The following is an 18,126-nucleotide window of genomic DNA, read 5'->3' on the forward strand; positions in this document are numbered from 1 at the left end:
AAAATCATCCGGTTCCGGTCTCTGGATCGCCGTCCCAGCAGGCAGGCATCAAATTGAAGACGCTTGTCTCTGAGGTGCAAGATCAGGCCGTCTGCTGTCTTTATCTGTGCAGAGAGGCTTTGTCTGAGGGAGAGAAAAAAAGAACATTCCAGAAAGAAGCCAAATAAGGAATTAATGCGTTTTTCGTTAGGACCGTCTCACATTTCAGCCGGACGGACTTCACCGGAGCTCTTTTTGAGGTTTGCCGCATGTCACGTTCGCGAACTCGCTCTTCATTCCGACGTCATTAGGGGACATTTATCTTTGCGAAAGGTTTAAGTCTGATCCTTCAACTTCTTTTGCTATTAATACATTCTGGAAAAAGCAGGATGAAAGGCTCCTTCTTTTTCGCCCCGGAGAGTTTGATCATCACTTTGTCCTTAGCGATTTCTCCCAGGACTTTTATAAGACAAGGCAATCAAAAGGGACTTATCCGACTTGGAAAAGTGACCCGAGCTCTCGCTGTTGACACTCGCCGACGTAAAAACCCGTCAAAGGCATCTTTATTTCTATGGTGGATGAACTTGACTCCACAACTCATGCATGTTGGCAAAAAAACGCCTTACTATCACTAATTCAAGTCTCCCTGTTACGGTTTGTACAGGGGAAGAAGACGGCACAGACCACAGGGGCATCGTTTAGCTCTATATTTAATTATATATATATATATATATATATATACACACACTATATATAAATCAGAAATTAAGTTTGTGAACTAGTCCAAATATGTGTAAGGTGTGCGACTATGTGTAGGAATTAAATGCAGTGTTTTACCAGAAGTGTTGAGCGAGAGGCGGAAGTCCTGGAGGGGCAAGGCATGCTTGAAAGGTGTGTGAGAACAGGCAGGAAGTCGGGATCAATAGCCAGGCGTCCAAGTCCGTGTCCAGGCGGGAGGTCGAGATCCAGAAGGGGCAGCCAAAGAACCAGAGGGAAACACAGGGAGACGAGCCACACAGCTCGTAATGCAGGAACGGAGGAAGACTGTGTACAGGAACAGATCGCTATGTTCTGGCACGGGATAGCAGGTTTTACTGGTTTAAGAAGGCAGGTCTACTCATTAGCGACAGGTGCGTTGATTGCTGATGATTGAATGCAGCCGTTTGCTGTAGCCGGAGTGGCGCGCGCCCAACAAATGACCGGGCTGTTCTTTTTTCACTTTTGTAAAAAAAACGGGTCAACTAGAACCTGTTTATGAGCACGGAAACATTTCCCTCCCCTTTTTGGGCTTTGACAAAAAAAGCAGGCTTTACAACACGTTTGAAAATGCAGCCTGAAGTGGATGTTGCTGGGGTGTAGTCTTAGCATTTTAGCTCATCTTCAATGCTCAATATCGTTTTTGCACTACATCTTTAGAAACAGCTGAACCTTCCTTTCACTTAGAACATCTTTTGACTTGCATTTTTGCAATAGGTCCCAACTAGGGATGGGTGCCAGGCACCGAGTCACGTAAAAATTCCAACAGCGCCATCTTTTGGGACCTGGTTTGCGTGTGACCGCAGGTGACAAATTCCAGGCCCAGTAGAGAAGGGCAACATGGACTATAACAATAACCTACAATTTTTGGTGAAAAAGATAACATTTAAATACAAATACCTACAGTGGGGCAAAAAGTATGTAGTCAGCCACCGATTGTGCAAGTTCTCCCACTTAAAATGATGACAGAGGTCTGTAATTTTCATCATAGGTACACTTCAACTGTGAGAGACAGAATGTGAAAAAAAATGAGGAATTCACATTGTAGGGATTTTAAAAAATGTATTTTAAAATTATGGTGGAAAATAAGTATTTGGTCAACCATTCAAAGCTCTCACTGATGGAAGGAGGTTTTGGCTCAAAATTTCACGATACATGGCCCCATTCATTCTTTCCTTAACACGGATCAATCGTCCTGTCCCCTTAGCAGAAAAACAGCCCCAAAGCATGATGTTTCCACCCCCATGCTTCACAGTAGGTGTGGTGTTCTTGGGATGCAACTCAGTATTCTTCTTCCTCCAAACACGACGAGTTGAGTTTATACCAAAAAGTTATATTTTGGTTTCATCTGACCACATGACCTTCTCCCAATCCTCTGCTGTATCATCCATGTATCCATTTTGGTATAAACCCAACTCGTTGTGTTTGGAGGAAGAAAAAAACTGAGTTGCATCCCAAGAACACCAAACCTACTGTGAAGCATGGGGGTGGAAACATCATGCTTTGGGGCTGTTTTTCTGCTAAGGGGACAGGATGATTGATCCATGTTAAGGAAAGAATGAATGGGGCCATGTATCGTGAGATTTTGAGCCAAAACCTCCTTCCATCAGTGAGAGCTTTCAATGGTTGACCAAATACTTATTTTCAACCATAATTTACAAATCAATTATTTAAAATTCCTACAATGTGAATTCCTGGATTTTTTTTTCCCATTCTGTCTCTCACAGTTGAAGTGTACCTATGATGAAAATTACAGACCTCTGTCATCATTTTAAGTGGGAGAACTTGCACAATCGGTGGCTGACTAAATACTTTTTTGCCCCACTGTATAGTAATCCACCTCAACACAAAGGCCATTAAACTACATCAATTAAGTTTAAGTAGCACACCGATACTGCAAAGCTCTAGTAATGGGCTTTGCTCAGCACACGTTATGGAAACTATTTTTTCTGTCAGCAATAATATAAACAGTATTATTATGAGTTTTATATTACAAATCAATCAGAGAGTGTTTTGATGCGACTTCAGTGTGAACGCTCCCGAGCCCCCGTCGCATAATGGAGAATAATGATGATGCTTAAAAGAGACAAACAAAACAAACAGTTGACAAATTTTTCAGCAAGAGACGAAAATGATTTTTTAGGAACTCACGTCAATCAGTGTTCCACCACTGATGGCCAACAGCAGACATCGAGGCAAATGTCACCAAAACTGCTGGAGACCTCGTCTTTCATATTCTTCTCCGCGGTTCAGGAAATGTTCACTTTGATTGCGCAGAATCCTTGAAATTGCCACAAGTGCGCCAGTTCTGAGATAACGAGAATTGACGAATATCTACTTCCGAGTTTACGTCATGACGCCTTGTCTGTATTCTGGTCAGTTTGCATTCACATTGAAGTCTGGACACATTTAAAAAAATGTTTGTATTGTGAATGACTACATAAAAAGATCAGATATAACAAAAAACTATCCCACCCTGCAGTGTTGTAAAAACAAAGAATATAGCCTTAATGCTGCTGGCTGGCTCGACCTCGCTAAGGTAACAGTGAAAACATGGACTGGATTTTCAGCAGTGATGAGCAGTGCGTTTCCCACCTAGGCCATCAGTGATGTCCGATGTCAATAATTACCTCTCAAAATACTATCATTTTTATCCCCACATGGCAATTGCTGGACAAATACTATACAGAAACACATTTACACACTACTGCGCATTGTACAAAACAGGTTATTTTCTGCCACACTTAAAAGTCAATAAACCCGCTAAGCAATTATGCAACCCGTTCTCAAACAAATGCAATAAAAAATATTCTGATTCTGATTTAAATATAATTTTTCTGTATTTTTTTGCAAAAGGAAAAAAATAAAATCACACCAAATTATTTAGGGGGTCTTTCGACACCAATGCTGCTGATTAGCATTATTAGCAATTGTAGCTTTTACATGTCAACACCTTCACATTTGTTAATGAACATTAGAACTAAGATGGACATTACAATCAAACACTTGGTGCGTATTAAGTACAATACTTACAATATTAACACTTTGTAGGGGACAACAGACAGCAACGACTGACAGGACCAACACAATATCAACTCTACACTAGTTTACAGTTTCAAGTTTTATTCGTCACATGCAGAGAACACCACAGTGAAATGCTTGTTTCCATGCTCTTCACATATTGCGTACAGTGGGATCCTAACACTAGGAGGTGATGTTTCTAGTCATGACACTCTCTGTGGGAAAGGGAAGGAGGCGACAGAACTGCGGTTTACCAGGTTTATTAAAACCTTTGATGAATGTGTGGGGTGTGTATGCTACCACAAGGGAATGAGTGCGGACGATGTGTGGAATTAACAATGTGAGTTTTATCAGAGGATGTGGTCGGTGCGTGTTGAATTAATCTTTCGCCAAATCCAAGGGGGGAGGCAAAGAGTCGGGGGCTGGAGAGAGGCAACGATGTCCGTGTCCAAGCAGGGTTCGAGGATCGAGGGAGGCAAACAGAGATCTGGGAGGAGGTCGTGAGGCAAGAGACAATCACAGGCAACATGGATGACACTGTGGAAGACACAAAGGACATTTAAAAACTGGAACGAGGAAGAGAATAAAGAAGGCGAGCAAGGAACGAGGGAATGGTGCCAGACATGATGCTTACTCTAGAATATAGGATACGTTCTGGCGAAGGTCTCTTGGGTCCCCCGGCTTTCATGCTGCTCCCTCTCGTCAGGTTCAGGTGCGCTGATGGGCAATTGCCTGCAGCTTTGTCACTATTTGGGCGTGCTGCGCCCAGCGCGAGCAGCGGCGTGTCCGGGCGAGCAGCCAGAGAAGGAACTTGTGACACTCAGTTGCAGGAGGAAAACGGGTTCGAGTCCGCCCCGTGACACTCTGTAGGGTCTTTAGTAGAATTTTCGAAGGATCTTGTGGTTTAGCTTAAACTTACTTCGTCTCCTGAGAAAGTGAAGACGCTGTCATGCCTTTTTCACCATGTTGTATATGTGTCTGGTCCAGGACAAGGTCTTCTGATATTGTCACTCAGAGGTATTTGAAGTCGGTCACTCTCTCGACTGGCGTCGTCCCGTCTACTGCCATCTAACATCTTGGACCTGCAAATGCAATTGAAACTTAGTGTCATACCTGCAAATGTGACTTCAAATCTGATAATAAAGAAAAAAAGATTCAACAACTGGACAGCAGTTATCATAACCAGCTCATTTAAAAAAATGTTGCAATAAAAATTACATTTATAATATCAAAAACAAATGTTTGACACACACAAAAGTAACTATAATTGATTCTGTTAAGTAACGATAGCTAGTCTCATATTTTTACCTGTATCCACTCCGCATCCATTGCACCAGTCACCCAGCTTGGGGTCCCCACATCTGCGGTCCCCTCCAAGGTTTCTCATTGTTCCCATTGGGTTAGGTTTTGTCTTGCCCTGAAGTGGGAACTGCCGTTGTGTCTTGTGCAGCCCTTTGAGACATTTGTGATGAAGGGCTATACAAGTCAACTTTGATTGATTGATTGATTGATTCTCAAATACCAGGAATGTGAACGGTACCCGTCTCTAGGTAATATAATAATATTACATGTATCTTATATTTGTTATTAACACACACATACATATATATGTATATATATATCTATATATCTATATATCTATATAGATATATATATATATATATATATATATATATATATATATATATATATACATATATATATACATATACATATGTATATATAGATGGTAATGTCTTAGTGTAGGGAACACATATTCACCATTAATTAGTAGCTTATTAACATGCAAATTAGTAACATATAGACTCTTAATTAGTCATTGTTAAGTACTTAATGCATTTTCTGCATGGCCTTATTATACAACCAGTAAGCCATTAACTAAGAGTATTCCCCCAATAACAATAATAAATATTGCTTATTAGTAACCCTAAGCCTAACCCTTATATGTTCCCCTAGTGTCCAAATAACTCTAAAATATGGTTGTTACTTTAATAAGCAACTAATTAATGGTGAATATGTTTCCAATACTAAAGTGTTACACTATATATATATATATATATATCCATCCATCATCTTCCGCTTATCCGAGGTCGGGTCGCGGGGGCAACAGCCTAAGCAGGGAAACCCAGACTTCCCTCTCCCCAGCCACTTCGTCTAGCTCTTCCCGGGGGATGCTGAGGCGTTCCCAGGCCAGCCGGGAGACATAGTCTTCCCAACGTGTCCTGGGTCTTCCCCGTGGCCTCCTAACGGTTGGACGTGCCCTAAACACCTCCCTAGGGAGGCGTTCGGGTGGCATCCTGACCAGATGCCCGAACCACCTCATCTGGCTCCTCTCGATGTGAAGGAGCACCGGCTTTACTTTGAGTTCCTCCCGGATGACAGAGCTTCTCACCCTATCTCTAAGGGAGAGCCCCGCCACACGGCGGAGGAAACTCATTTCGGCCGCTTGTACCCGTGATCTTATCCTTTCGGTCACGACCCAAAGCTCATGACCATAGGCGAGGATGGGAACGTAGATCGACCGGTAAATTGAGAGCTTTGCCTTCCGGCTCAGCTCCTTCTTCACCACAACGGATCGGTACAACGTCCGCATTACTGAAGACGCCACACCGATCCGCCTGTCGATCTCACGATCCACTCTTCCCTCACTCGTGAACAAGACTCCTAGGTACTTGAACTCCTCCACTTGGGGCAGGGTCTCCTCCCCAACCCGGAGATGGCATTCCACCCTTTTCCGGGCGAGAACCATGGACTATATATATATATATATATATATATATAATTTTGATCATTAAATACAGTATTTTTATTAACATGTACTGTATATAATGTACTCGTGAGATTTTTTTCTTTGGCATATTTTAAAGAATTGGTCAAAAATTGCTCACAAACATTGCGATTTATGTTGATTTACATTAAAACTTCAAAAAGTACACTACCTAGCGTTTAGTGTACCTAATGTTCTGGTTCGGTTTCTCCAAAGGCACACACACACCTTTTTATATTTAAATCAGGATAAGTGTATGCTGTGGGTCTCCCATAGCGACATGGCGCCGTGTCAAAGCCTGACTTTGTCTCCATGGCGATGGCCGCCTTTTCCCGCCTACCGACATCAAATGGACAAGCTACCTCCATGTAACGTCGCAATTTTCACAGCCACCAAAGTAAGCTAGTAAAGTAAGGCTCCACTTTTCTATAAAATGGGCTCGTTTGATGCTAATATACATTAGCTTTGCTGTTGACGGGCTATTGATTAGCATTAGCGAATTTTACAAGACGATTTCAGCATCTCCAAATTTGTTATTGAAATAACAGATGCACGTTGCACTCAAACAGTCCGATAAGTCCGATACTTACAATATTAACACTTTTCAGGGCGCAACAATAGACTAGACAGCAAAAGCTGAACTGACAACATTGCAATGGTATGAAAATGGGTACGATAAGCTCAGCTTCTTCCTACTCCTTTTCGGATGTGCTGTAATGAAACATCTGTAAATATGTGATGAATTACATTGTATTGTATGCATACCCGAAATGAACTGAAACTGAAACTGACAAGCCAAAACACCAAAAAACAATGTTTTTCAACCTTTTTTGAGCCAAGGCACATTTTTTTCATTGAAAAAATGTGGAGGCACACCACCAGCAGAGAACATGAACATTTTTTTTTAACTCAGCAGCTGATATTGACGATAAAAAGTTGTTCTCGCAAGTGTTTGATAAGAATTCAAACCATAACCAACCAGTCACTATAGCTCTTGTCTCAAAGTACTGTCACATCACGCCGTGACTTCTTTGGAGTTTTTTGGTGTCTTCCTGCGTAGTGATTTAGTTCTTGCCTTACGCTCCTATTTTGGTGGCTTTTCCTGTTTTGTTGGTATTTTCCTGTAGAAGTTTCATGTCTTCCTTGAGCGCTATTCCCCGCACCTGTTGTTGGTTTTTTTTAGCAATCAAGACTATTTCAGTTTTTGCTATCCTTCTTTGCGGGGACATTGTTGATTGTAATGTCATGTTCGGATGTACTTTGTGGACGCTGTCTGCTCCACATGCTGTAAGTCTTTGCTGATCCAACATTCTGTTTTTCTTTACTTTGCAACCAGTTCAGTTTTGGTTTCGTTTTGCATAGCATTCCCTGAGCTTCAGTGACTTTTTTTAGCGGCACTGGCCTTTTGTTTATTTTTTGTTTAAGCATCATATACCTTTTAACCCGCTCGCTGTCGTCTCCATATTGTGATCACAACTAACCATGTTACCGAGATCTACAAAGCAATATGCCACCTACTGATATGGAAGAGTATCACATGGTGACTCTGCCGAGATCTACACAGCACAGACACTCAACAATGACACATTTGCAGATTATTATTACTGGTTTGCAAAAATATTTAGCAAACCAATAAAATGTTTTTAAATATATTTTTAGATTTTTTTAAATATATATTTTTTATATTTTTAAATATGTTTTTTAATATTTTTAATATTTTTAAGTATTTTTTAATATTTTCAAATGCCATAAACAATACACAGCTTCCATCTAACGTCTAGAACGGGGGTCGGCAACCAGCGATCTCTATAGCCGCATGCGGCTCTTTAGCGCCGCCCTAGTGGCTCTCTGGAGCTTTTTCAAAAATGTATGTAAATTGGAAAAAGATGAGGGGAAAACAAATATAAGAAATATATTTTTTTGTTTTAATATGGTTTCTGTAGGACAAACATGACACAAACCTCCCTAATTGTTATAAAGCACACTGTTTTTATTAAACATGCATCACTGCTTCGAGTATTTGGCGAGCGCCGTTTTGTCCTACTAATTTTGGCGGTCCTTGAACTCACCGTAGTTTGTTTACATGGAAAACTTTCTCCGACTTTCTAAGACATCTTTTATGCCACTTCTTTTTCTGTCTCATTTTGTCCATCTAACTTTTAAAGTTGTGCACGAATGCACAAAGGTGAGTTTTGTTGATGTCATTGACTGCAAGCTAATCGATGCTAACATGCTATGTAGGCTATCTATATGTACATATTGCATCATTTTGCCTCATTTGTAGCTATATTTGAGCTCATTTGGTTTCCTTTAAGTCCTCTTAATTCAATTGATATTGCATGACACACTATCTGTATGTAATATGGCTTTTATTTTTTTGCGGCTCCAGTCATATTTGTTTTTGTAATATTGGTCCAATATGGTGGCTCTTTTAAAATTTTAGGTTTCTAGAACTTTCAACTGTAGTTGATACTCAGAAATGTGATAATATAACAATATATATCAACTGGACAGCAGTTCATTTTTAAATCTCGGAATAAAAATGACATTTTATTGTCAAAAACAATTAATATTTATTAACATACACAAGAGTGTAAAAGAAAATTGGCACCGGTGTTGATTTTCAGGTACCGGGATGTGGTACCATATGGGTTCAAATGTGTACGGTACCCAACCCTACCTGGTCCTTCGAACAACAGAGTATTCCTGGTATATGAAGGATCTTTAAAAACGCTGGTAAAAGGTGCGAGAACTTATGCAAACGTGTCTCGTTTCTGTAGCTTCACTCCGACGTGGACAAAGGCGACGGCAAGGTGAAGTACGTCCTGTCGGGCGAGGGCTCCGCCTCCATCTTCACTATCGACGAGAACACGGGCGACATCCACGCCACCAAGAGGCTGGACCGGGAAGCGCAGGCCTACTACACGCTTCAGGCTCAAGCCGTGGACCGAATCACCAACCTGCCCGTGGAGCCCAGGTCGGAGTTCGTGGTCAAGGTGCAGGACATCAACGATAACGAGCCCAGGTTCCTCGACGGGCCCTACTTTGCTGGAGTGCCCGAGATGTCTCCTCTCGGTAAGAATCTCCTCTCATGTTTCTTCTCTCCGAAAGCTACTCATGATAAAAACGCACATAAATCCTCCATATTATCCTCCGGTGTAGCCACAGTGCCGGCCTCCAGGCGTGGAGATGTTGATGAATGATGCATGTTTGACAAGTCACTGGAGCAACGTTTAATGGCTGACTACAACGCCTCTGGCATGTTGCTTTCCCGACAGAGTGAGACCTCCTTTACCTGTCTGACCTTAGTAAGACTCCGATTGGGGCAAATAGCATCACCTTTTCTACCATAAGGCCATCTTTAATCAATTAATTATGAGCGATCAAGTTGTTTTCTTTTGACAGTTTAGTATATGTCGACCTACTTCCGATTGATTTTCGCATCATTAATGTACAAAATGTATTCAGGTGGACCCCCGATACCTTCATTAATATATTAATCTGGTGTAGATCAGGGGTGTCAAACTCATTTTACAAACCCCGTTTCCACATGAGTTGGGAAATTGTGTTAGATGTAAATATAAACGGAATACAATGATTTGCAGATCCTTTTCAACCCATATTCAATTGAATGTGCTACAAAGACAACATATTTGTTGTTCAAACTCATAAACTTTATTTTTTTTTGCAAATAATAATTAACTTAGAATTTCATGGCTGCAACACGTGCCAAAGTAGTTGGGAAAGGGCATGTTCACCACTGTGTTACATCACCTTTTCTTTTAACAACACTCAATAAACGTTTGGGAAGTGAGGAAACTAATTGTTGAAGCTTTGAAAGTGAAATTCTTTCCCATTCTTGTTTTATATAGAGCTTCAGTCGTTCAACAATCCGGGGTCTCCGCTGTCGTATTTTACGCTTCATAATGCGCCACACATTTTCGATGGGAGACAGGTCTGGACTGCAGGCGGGCCAGGAAAGTACCCACACTCTTTTTTTACGAAGCCACGCTGTTGTAAAACGTGCTGAGTGTGGCTTGGCATTGTCTTGCTGAAATAAGCATGAAAAAGACGGCGCTTAGATGGCAGCATATGTTGTTCCAAAACCTGTAAAAAACACCTTTCCCAACTTCTTTGTCACGTGTTGCTGGCATCAAATCCTAAAGTTAATGATTATTTGCAAAAAAAAAAGAACAATTAGTATCAGTTTGAAAAGTTATTATGTTGTCTTTGTAGCATATTCAACTGAATATGGGTTGAAAATGATTTGCAAATCATTGTATTCCGTTTATATTCCAAGATGGCGGCGCCCGGACGGGCTGCAACATCGCGGAGCTCTTGCTAAAGATGGAACATTTGGCAGAAATACCGGACAATTCTGCAAACTTCATGGCTGGCTCACATCGTGGTCACTCCGTGATCACGTACGACCGCCAGACACTTCTGGATGTGGACATATCGGGCCATTTTGGACTGATAGACACTTGCGTGCTAAACATGCTAACTAGCATGGGAATACTTCGGCGGCTACATCCAGCGGCCTGTGAAGCAGGGGAGTATAGTAGCAGCGGGGGCCGTCTACGAAGCAGACGCCAGCGGTATGATCGGAAACGCGGATGTCGAGCGGGGCTAAAAACAAAGCAGAAGGCTAATCCCCACAGGACACCACTTCCCTCCATCCTGAAGAAGGATTTAAATGGAAGATGCGAGACTACTGGTCTGGGTAAGGAGTCAGTTAAATTAGAACAAGTTTTTTCTGCTTCGATTGTTTCAGAGTTAGACATGTGTTCTACTGAGGTGGCAAACTATGATGCATGCAGTTTATCAAAGCAACAAACAAACAATCGGAACATGCGTTCTACTGAGTTGGCAAACTATGATGCGTGCAGTTTATCAAAGCAACAAACAAACAATCGGAAAATTCCCGTCGTATCAATTCCTAGATATGGTCGTAATTATACTAAATGCACTGGGCATAATAAACACAACATTATTAATATTGCTACTACGGATAATATGATCAAAAATTCCCTCAAACAGCCCACTACCTATAATATAGGTTTTTTAACATAAGATCATTGTCTCCCAAAACGTTGTTAGCTAATGATATCATCAGAGACCACAATCTTAACGTCATCGGTCTCAGCGAAACCTGGCTTAAACCAAACTACTTTTTTGCGCTAAATGAGGCATGTCCTCCTAACTTTACACATGCGCATATTGCCCTTCCTCTTAAAAGGGGTGGGGGGGTCGCACTAATATACAACGAAAACTTTAAGCTTAGTCCTAACATAAATGATAAATATAAATCGTTTGAGGTGCTTACTATGAGGTCTGTCACACCGCTGCCTCTACACCTGGCTGTTATCTACCGCCCCCCAGGGCCCTATTCGGACTTAATCAATGAATTCTCAGAGTTCGTTGCTGATCTAGTGACACACGCCGATTATATAATCCTAATGGGGGAATTTAATATCCATATGAATACCCCATCGGACCCACCGTGCGTAGCGCTCCAGACTATAATTGATAGCTGTGGTCTCACACAAATAATAAATGAACCCACGCATCGCAACGGTAATACGATAGACCTAGTGCTTGTCAGGGGTATCAGCGTTTCCAAAGTTACGATACTCCCGTATACTAAAGTATTGTCCGATCATTACCTTATAAAATTCGAGGTTCAGACGCATGTTCGTCAAACTAATAATAATTATAACTGCTATAGCAGCCGCAACATTAATGCTGCCACAATGACAACTCTTGCTGACCTACTGCCCTCGGTAATGGCACCATTCCCAAAGTATGTGGGCTCTATTGATAACCTCACTAACAACTTTAACGACACCCTGCGCGAAACCATTGATAACATAGCACCGCTAAAGTTAAAAAAGGCTCCAAAAAAGCGTACCCCGTGGTTTACAGAAGAAACTAGAGCTCAGAAATTATTATGTAGAAAGCTGGAACGCAAATGGCGCACGACTAAACTTGAGGTGCACCATCAAGCATGGAATGATGGTTTAATAACTTATAAACGCATGCTTACCTTAGCTAAAGCTAAATATTACTCAAATCTCATCCACCGTAATAAAAACGATCCTAAATTTTTGTTTAGTACAGTAGCATCGCTAACCCAACAAGGGACCCCTTTCAGTAGCTCCACCCACTCAGCTGATGACTTTATGCAATTCTTTAGTAAGAAAATTGAAGTCATTAGAAAGGAGATTAAAGACAATGCGTCCCAGTTACAACTGGGTTCTATTAACACTGACACGATTGTATGTACGGCGGATACTGCCCTCCAAAACAGTTTCTCTCGTTTTGAGGAAATAACATTAGAGGAATTGTTACAACGTGTAAATGGAATAAAACAAACAACATGTTTACTTGACCCTCTTCCTGGGAAACTGATCAAGGAGCTCTTTGTATTATTAGGTCCATCAGTGCTAAATATTATAAACTTATCACTTTCCTCGGGTACTGTTCCCCTAGCATTCAAAAAAGCGGTTATTCATCCTCTTCTTAAAAGACCTAACCTCGATCCTGACCTCATGGTAAACTACCGACCGGTGTCTCACCTTCCCTTTATTTCAAAAATCCTCAAAAAAATTGTTGCGGAGCAGTTAAATGAACACTTAGCGTCTAACAATCTATGTGAAACCTTTCAATCCGGTTTCAGGGCAAATCACTCCACGGAGACAGCCCTCGCAAAAATGACTAGCGAACTATTGCTAACGATGGATTCTGATGCGTCATCTCTGTTGCTGCTCCTCGATCTTAGCGCTGCTTTCGATACCCATCCATTTTCTACCGCTTATTCCCTTTCGGGGTCGCGGGGGGCGCTGGCGCCTATCTCAGCTACAATCGGGCGGAAGGCGGGGTACACCCTGGACAAGTCGCCACCTCATCGCAGGGCCAACACAGATAGACAGACAACATTCACACTCACATTCACACACTAGAGCCAATTTTAGTGTTGCCAATCAACCTATCCCCAGGTGCATGTCTTTGGAAGTGGGAGGAAGCCGGAGTACCCGGAGGGAACCCACGCATTCACGGGGAGAACATGCAAACTCCACACAGAAAGATCCCGAGCCTGGATTTGAACCCAGGACTGCAGGACCTTCGTATTGTGAGGCAGACGCACTAACCCCTCTGCCACCGTGAAGCCCGCTTTCGATACCGTCGATCATAATATTTTATTAGAACGTATCAAAACACGAATTGGTATGTCAGACTTAGCCCTGTCTTGGTTTAACTCTTATCTTACCAATAGGATGCAGTGTGTCTCCCATAACAATGTGACCTTGGACTACGTTAAGGTAACGTGTGAAGTTCCCCAGGGTTCGGTCCTTGGCCCTGCACTCTTCAGCATCTACATGCTGCCGCTAGGTGACATCATACGCAAATACGATGTTAGCTTTCACTGTTATGCTGATGACACCCAACTCTACATGCCCCTAAAGCTGACCAACACACCGGATTGTAGTCAGCTGAAGGCGTGTCTTAATAAAATTAAACAATGGACGTCCGCTAACTTTTTGCAACTCAACGCCAAAAAAACGGAAATGCTGATTATCGGTCCTGCTAGACACCAACCTCTATTTAATAATACAACTCTAACATTTGACAACCAAACAATTAAACAAGGCGACACGGTAAAGAATCTGGGTATTATCTTCGACCCAACTCTCTCCTTTGAGGCACACATTAAAAGCGTTACTAAAACGGCCTTCTTTCATCTCCATAATATTGCTAAAATTCGCTCTATTCTGTCCACTGAAGACCCTGAGATCATTATCCATGCGTTTGTTACGTCTCGCCTCGACTACTGTAATGTATTGTTTTCGGGTCTCCCCATGTCTAGCATTAAAAGATTACAGTTGGTACAAAATGCGGCTGCTAGACTTTTGACAAGAACAAGAAAGTTTGATCACATTACGCCTGTACTGGCTCACCTGCACTGGCTTCCTGTGCACTTAAGATGTGACTTTAAGGTTTTACTACTTACGTATAAAATACTACACGGTCTAGCTCCATCCTATCTTGCCGATTGTATTGTACCGTATGTCCCGGCAAGAAATCTGCGTTCAAAGGACTCCGGCTTATTAGTGATTCCCAAAGCCCAAAAAAAGTCTGCGGGCTATAGAGCGTTTTCATTTCGGGCTCCAGTACTCTGGAATGCCCTCCCGGTAAAAGTTTGAGAGGCCACCACAGTAGAAGCATTTAAGTCTCACCTTAAAACTCATTTGTATACTCTAGCCTTTAAATAGACTCCCTTTTTAGACCAGTTGATCTGCCGTTTCTTTTATTTTTCTCCTATGTCCCACTCTCCCTTATGGAGGGGGTCCGGTCCGATCCGGTGGCCATGTACTGCTTGCCTGTGTATCTGCTGGGGACATCTCTGCGCTGCTGATCCGCCTCCGCTTGGGATGGTTTCCTGCTGGCTCCGCTGTGAACGGGACTCTCGCTGCTGTGTTGGATCCGCTTTGGACTGGACTCTCACGACTGTGTTGGATCCATTATGGATTGAACTTTCACAGTATCATGTTAGACCCGCTCGACATCCATTGCTTTCCTCCTCTCCAAGGTTCTCATAGTCATCATTGTCCCCGACGTCCCACTGGATGTGAGTTTTCCTTGCCCTTATGTGGGCCTACCGAGGATGTCGTAGTAGTTTGTGCAGCCCTTTGAGACACTAGTGATTTAGGGCTATATAAGTAAACATTGATTGATTGATTGATTGATATTTACATCTAACACAATTTCCCAACTCATATGGACACGGGGTTTGCAGATCGGGGGCCACATGGAAAAAAAACTACTCCCAAATGGACCGCACTGGTAAAGTCACAACACAATAACTTAAAAATAAAGACAACTTCAGTTTGTTTTTGTCATGATCGGTGGTCCGGATTATGATTTTGTTATTTTCTGTTCGTTTTGGACTTCTTAGTTCCTGTTTGTGCACTTCCTCAGTTTAGTCACCATGGTTACTTATGATTTTCACCTGCCTCTCGCGTTCGGGACACACCTGTATGTAATCAAGAGTCACTATTTAAGCCTGCCTTTTTTGATCACTAGTTCTGGCTTCATTGTTTGCGTCACGTTTATGCCAAGTAAGTTTTGTACGTTCCATGCCATAGCCTATGCTAAGTCCTAACTTCACGTGTTTTAGGCACGCTTGCCTTTTTTGTTCTTTGCCTTTATTTTCGTAGTTGGGTGATTTATGTTTAATAAATCAAATCCTACCTTCACGCCGTAGTCCGGAGCCGTCAGTGTTGCATTCCGGAAGAACGAACCGCTGGAAGTCAACCCTCGTCTTGACAGTTTTCTTTTTTTAAGAATAGAACTGAAATTGTACAAATCATAATGTTGTTGAGTTGTTGTTGTTTTTTACAATTACATGTTGCAGTTAATAGTATTCTAGCTTTATTTGTGGTTATTTATATTTCCTGAATAAATAATGTGATAATGTTCATCAGTCAACTCATTGGTGTTAATTTTCAATCTATCAAGATAAAAAATGGTAACACTTTAGTATGAGGAACACATATTCACCATTAATTAGTTGCCTATTAACACGACAATTCGGAACATATTGGCTCTTAATTAGTCATCGTTACGTACTTATTCTGCATGGCCTTATTGTACAACCAATAAGCCATGAACTAAGAGTCTTCCCTCAATAACCTCAGAATTATTGCTTATTAGCAACCCTAACCCAGCGGTCGGCAACCCGCCGCTCAGGAGCCGCATGTGGCTCTTTGATCACACTGGTGTGGCTCAGCTGTAAACTTGCCGACCTTCCCGAATTTACCGGAACATTTCTGACTTCAGTGCCTTTCCCTAAAATTGTCTGAGGTTTGTACACTGCGATTTTTACTCGGACAGCAACATTGAGCGCGGGCCGTGATGGCAACACCCATAAAATCTTCTAATATACTGTATTTAGTGTGAAACCTCTATTACAATCCTTAAGCGATTGCAAGGCATACTTGTTCAACTGCCTTGCAGGTTACACTGAGGGTTGTGATATAAACAACTTTAACACTCCTACTAATATGCGCCAAACTGTAAACCCACACCAAACAAGAATGACGGACACATTTCGGGAAAACATCCGCCCTGTAACTCTTCCAGGCTACATTATACACACCGCTAGCACCAACCCCCCACCCCCACCCTTCTGCGTCGGTTGTGGTGGGCGGGGTTTGGTGCTAGCGGGGTGTAGCCTGGAAGAGTCAGGGTTGCATGGGATTCTGGGTATTTGTTATGTTGTGTTACAGTGCGGATGTTTTCCCAAAATGCGTTTGTCATTCTTGTTTGGTGTGGGTTCACAGTGTGGTGCATATTTGTAACAGTGTTAAAGTTGTTTAAACTGGCACCCTCAGTGTGACCTGTATGGCTGTTGAACAAGAATGCCTTGCAGTCGCATGTGTGCGTCTGCAGAAGCCACATACAACACGTGACCTGACTGGTAAACTGTTTATATAAGTTGTGGAGGGCATTAAATACACTGCCATCGTAGCACGCCCTTAATTTTGTACATTAGGTTTTACTCAGCAGACGTCCGAGGAAATAGTCACTCTGTAACCCGCGAGTCTCCCGGACAAATTCAAGAGGAATTGTATGCATGATGCTAATAAGGGGCATTCATATAAAACTCACTGGCCGCGCTAAGATCAAATCCATTCATCCATCCACTTTCTACCGCTTATTCCCTTTCGGGGTCGCATATTTAATTGCGGGCCGCATGTCTGAGACCCCTGGTTTATACATAGCACAAAGCAAAAATAACCTCTGTATACAGTGTTATTTCATTATAAATTTCAAGAGTCTTGTGGCTCCCATTATTTTCTGTATTATGTGAAACGGGTCAAAATGGATCTTAGAGTGGTAAAGGTTGCCGACCCCTGCCCTAACCCTAACCCAGGGGTAGGCAACCTATGGCTCTAGAGCCAGATGTGGCTCTTTTGTTGACTGCATCTGGCTTTCGGATAAATCTGAGCTGACATTCCTTAACACGATAAGTAATGAATAATTCCACTTGCAATCACAGTGTTAAAAATAATGTTCAAAATATAAAACATTCTCATGCTTTTTTATGTTCAATAAGTTGTGTTAATGGTAAGTAGTAATTTATTTATTATTGGTTAGTGTGGGGCTTGCCCTCCTGGGGGTTCTTCAGATCACCAAGCACCGACATGAGAGCCCTTTTCAGGGTTACATTATTGTTTTATTTTTCAATAAGTCTCTCAGTTGCTTTCCAGCAATTGTATTTTTCTCTCTCGCTCGCGCTCTGGCTCCACCCTCCACCCCGTCTCTCCTCCTGGCTGCTGCTTATAACAGAGCGACAGGTGATTAGACAACAAGGCCCAGGTGGGCCATCTACGCACCTGTCGCTGATTTCGAGGCCGGTCCTGGGACACCCAAGTTTGCTGCAGGCCCACAGGCCACGCCCCCACCACAGTTAGCTTCAGAATAACAATGTTATTACAAAGAATAAGAGACCTACTATTATACTCTAGAAATGTTGGTCTTACTTAAAAATGCACATGTTTAGTTGTGTTCAGTGTTATAAAAATAGTATATGGCTCTTA

General features: G+C 42.1%; 1 protein-coding gene across 2 annotated transcripts in view; it reads left to right on the forward strand.

The window, feature by feature from the left end:
* The window catches only part of LOC133569380 (cadherin-7-like), a 352,732-nt gene that overhangs the window by 162,228 nt on the left and 172,378 nt on the right, over positions 1–18,126 (forward strand). For both annotated transcript variants that reach the window (XM_061921665.1, XM_061921666.1), the window contains one exon: positions 9,304–9,598. In XM_061921665.1, coding sequence (XP_061777649.1) covers positions 9,304–9,598 — 295 coding nt within the window. The remainder of the gene's footprint in view (positions 1–9,303; positions 9,599–18,126) is intronic.

This window comes from Nerophis ophidion, linkage group LG15 (assembly GCF_033978795.1).
Source record: "Nerophis ophidion isolate RoL-2023_Sa linkage group LG15, RoL_Noph_v1.0, whole genome shotgun sequence".
NCBI lineage: Eukaryota > Metazoa > Chordata > Actinopteri > Syngnathiformes > Syngnathidae > Nerophis > Nerophis ophidion.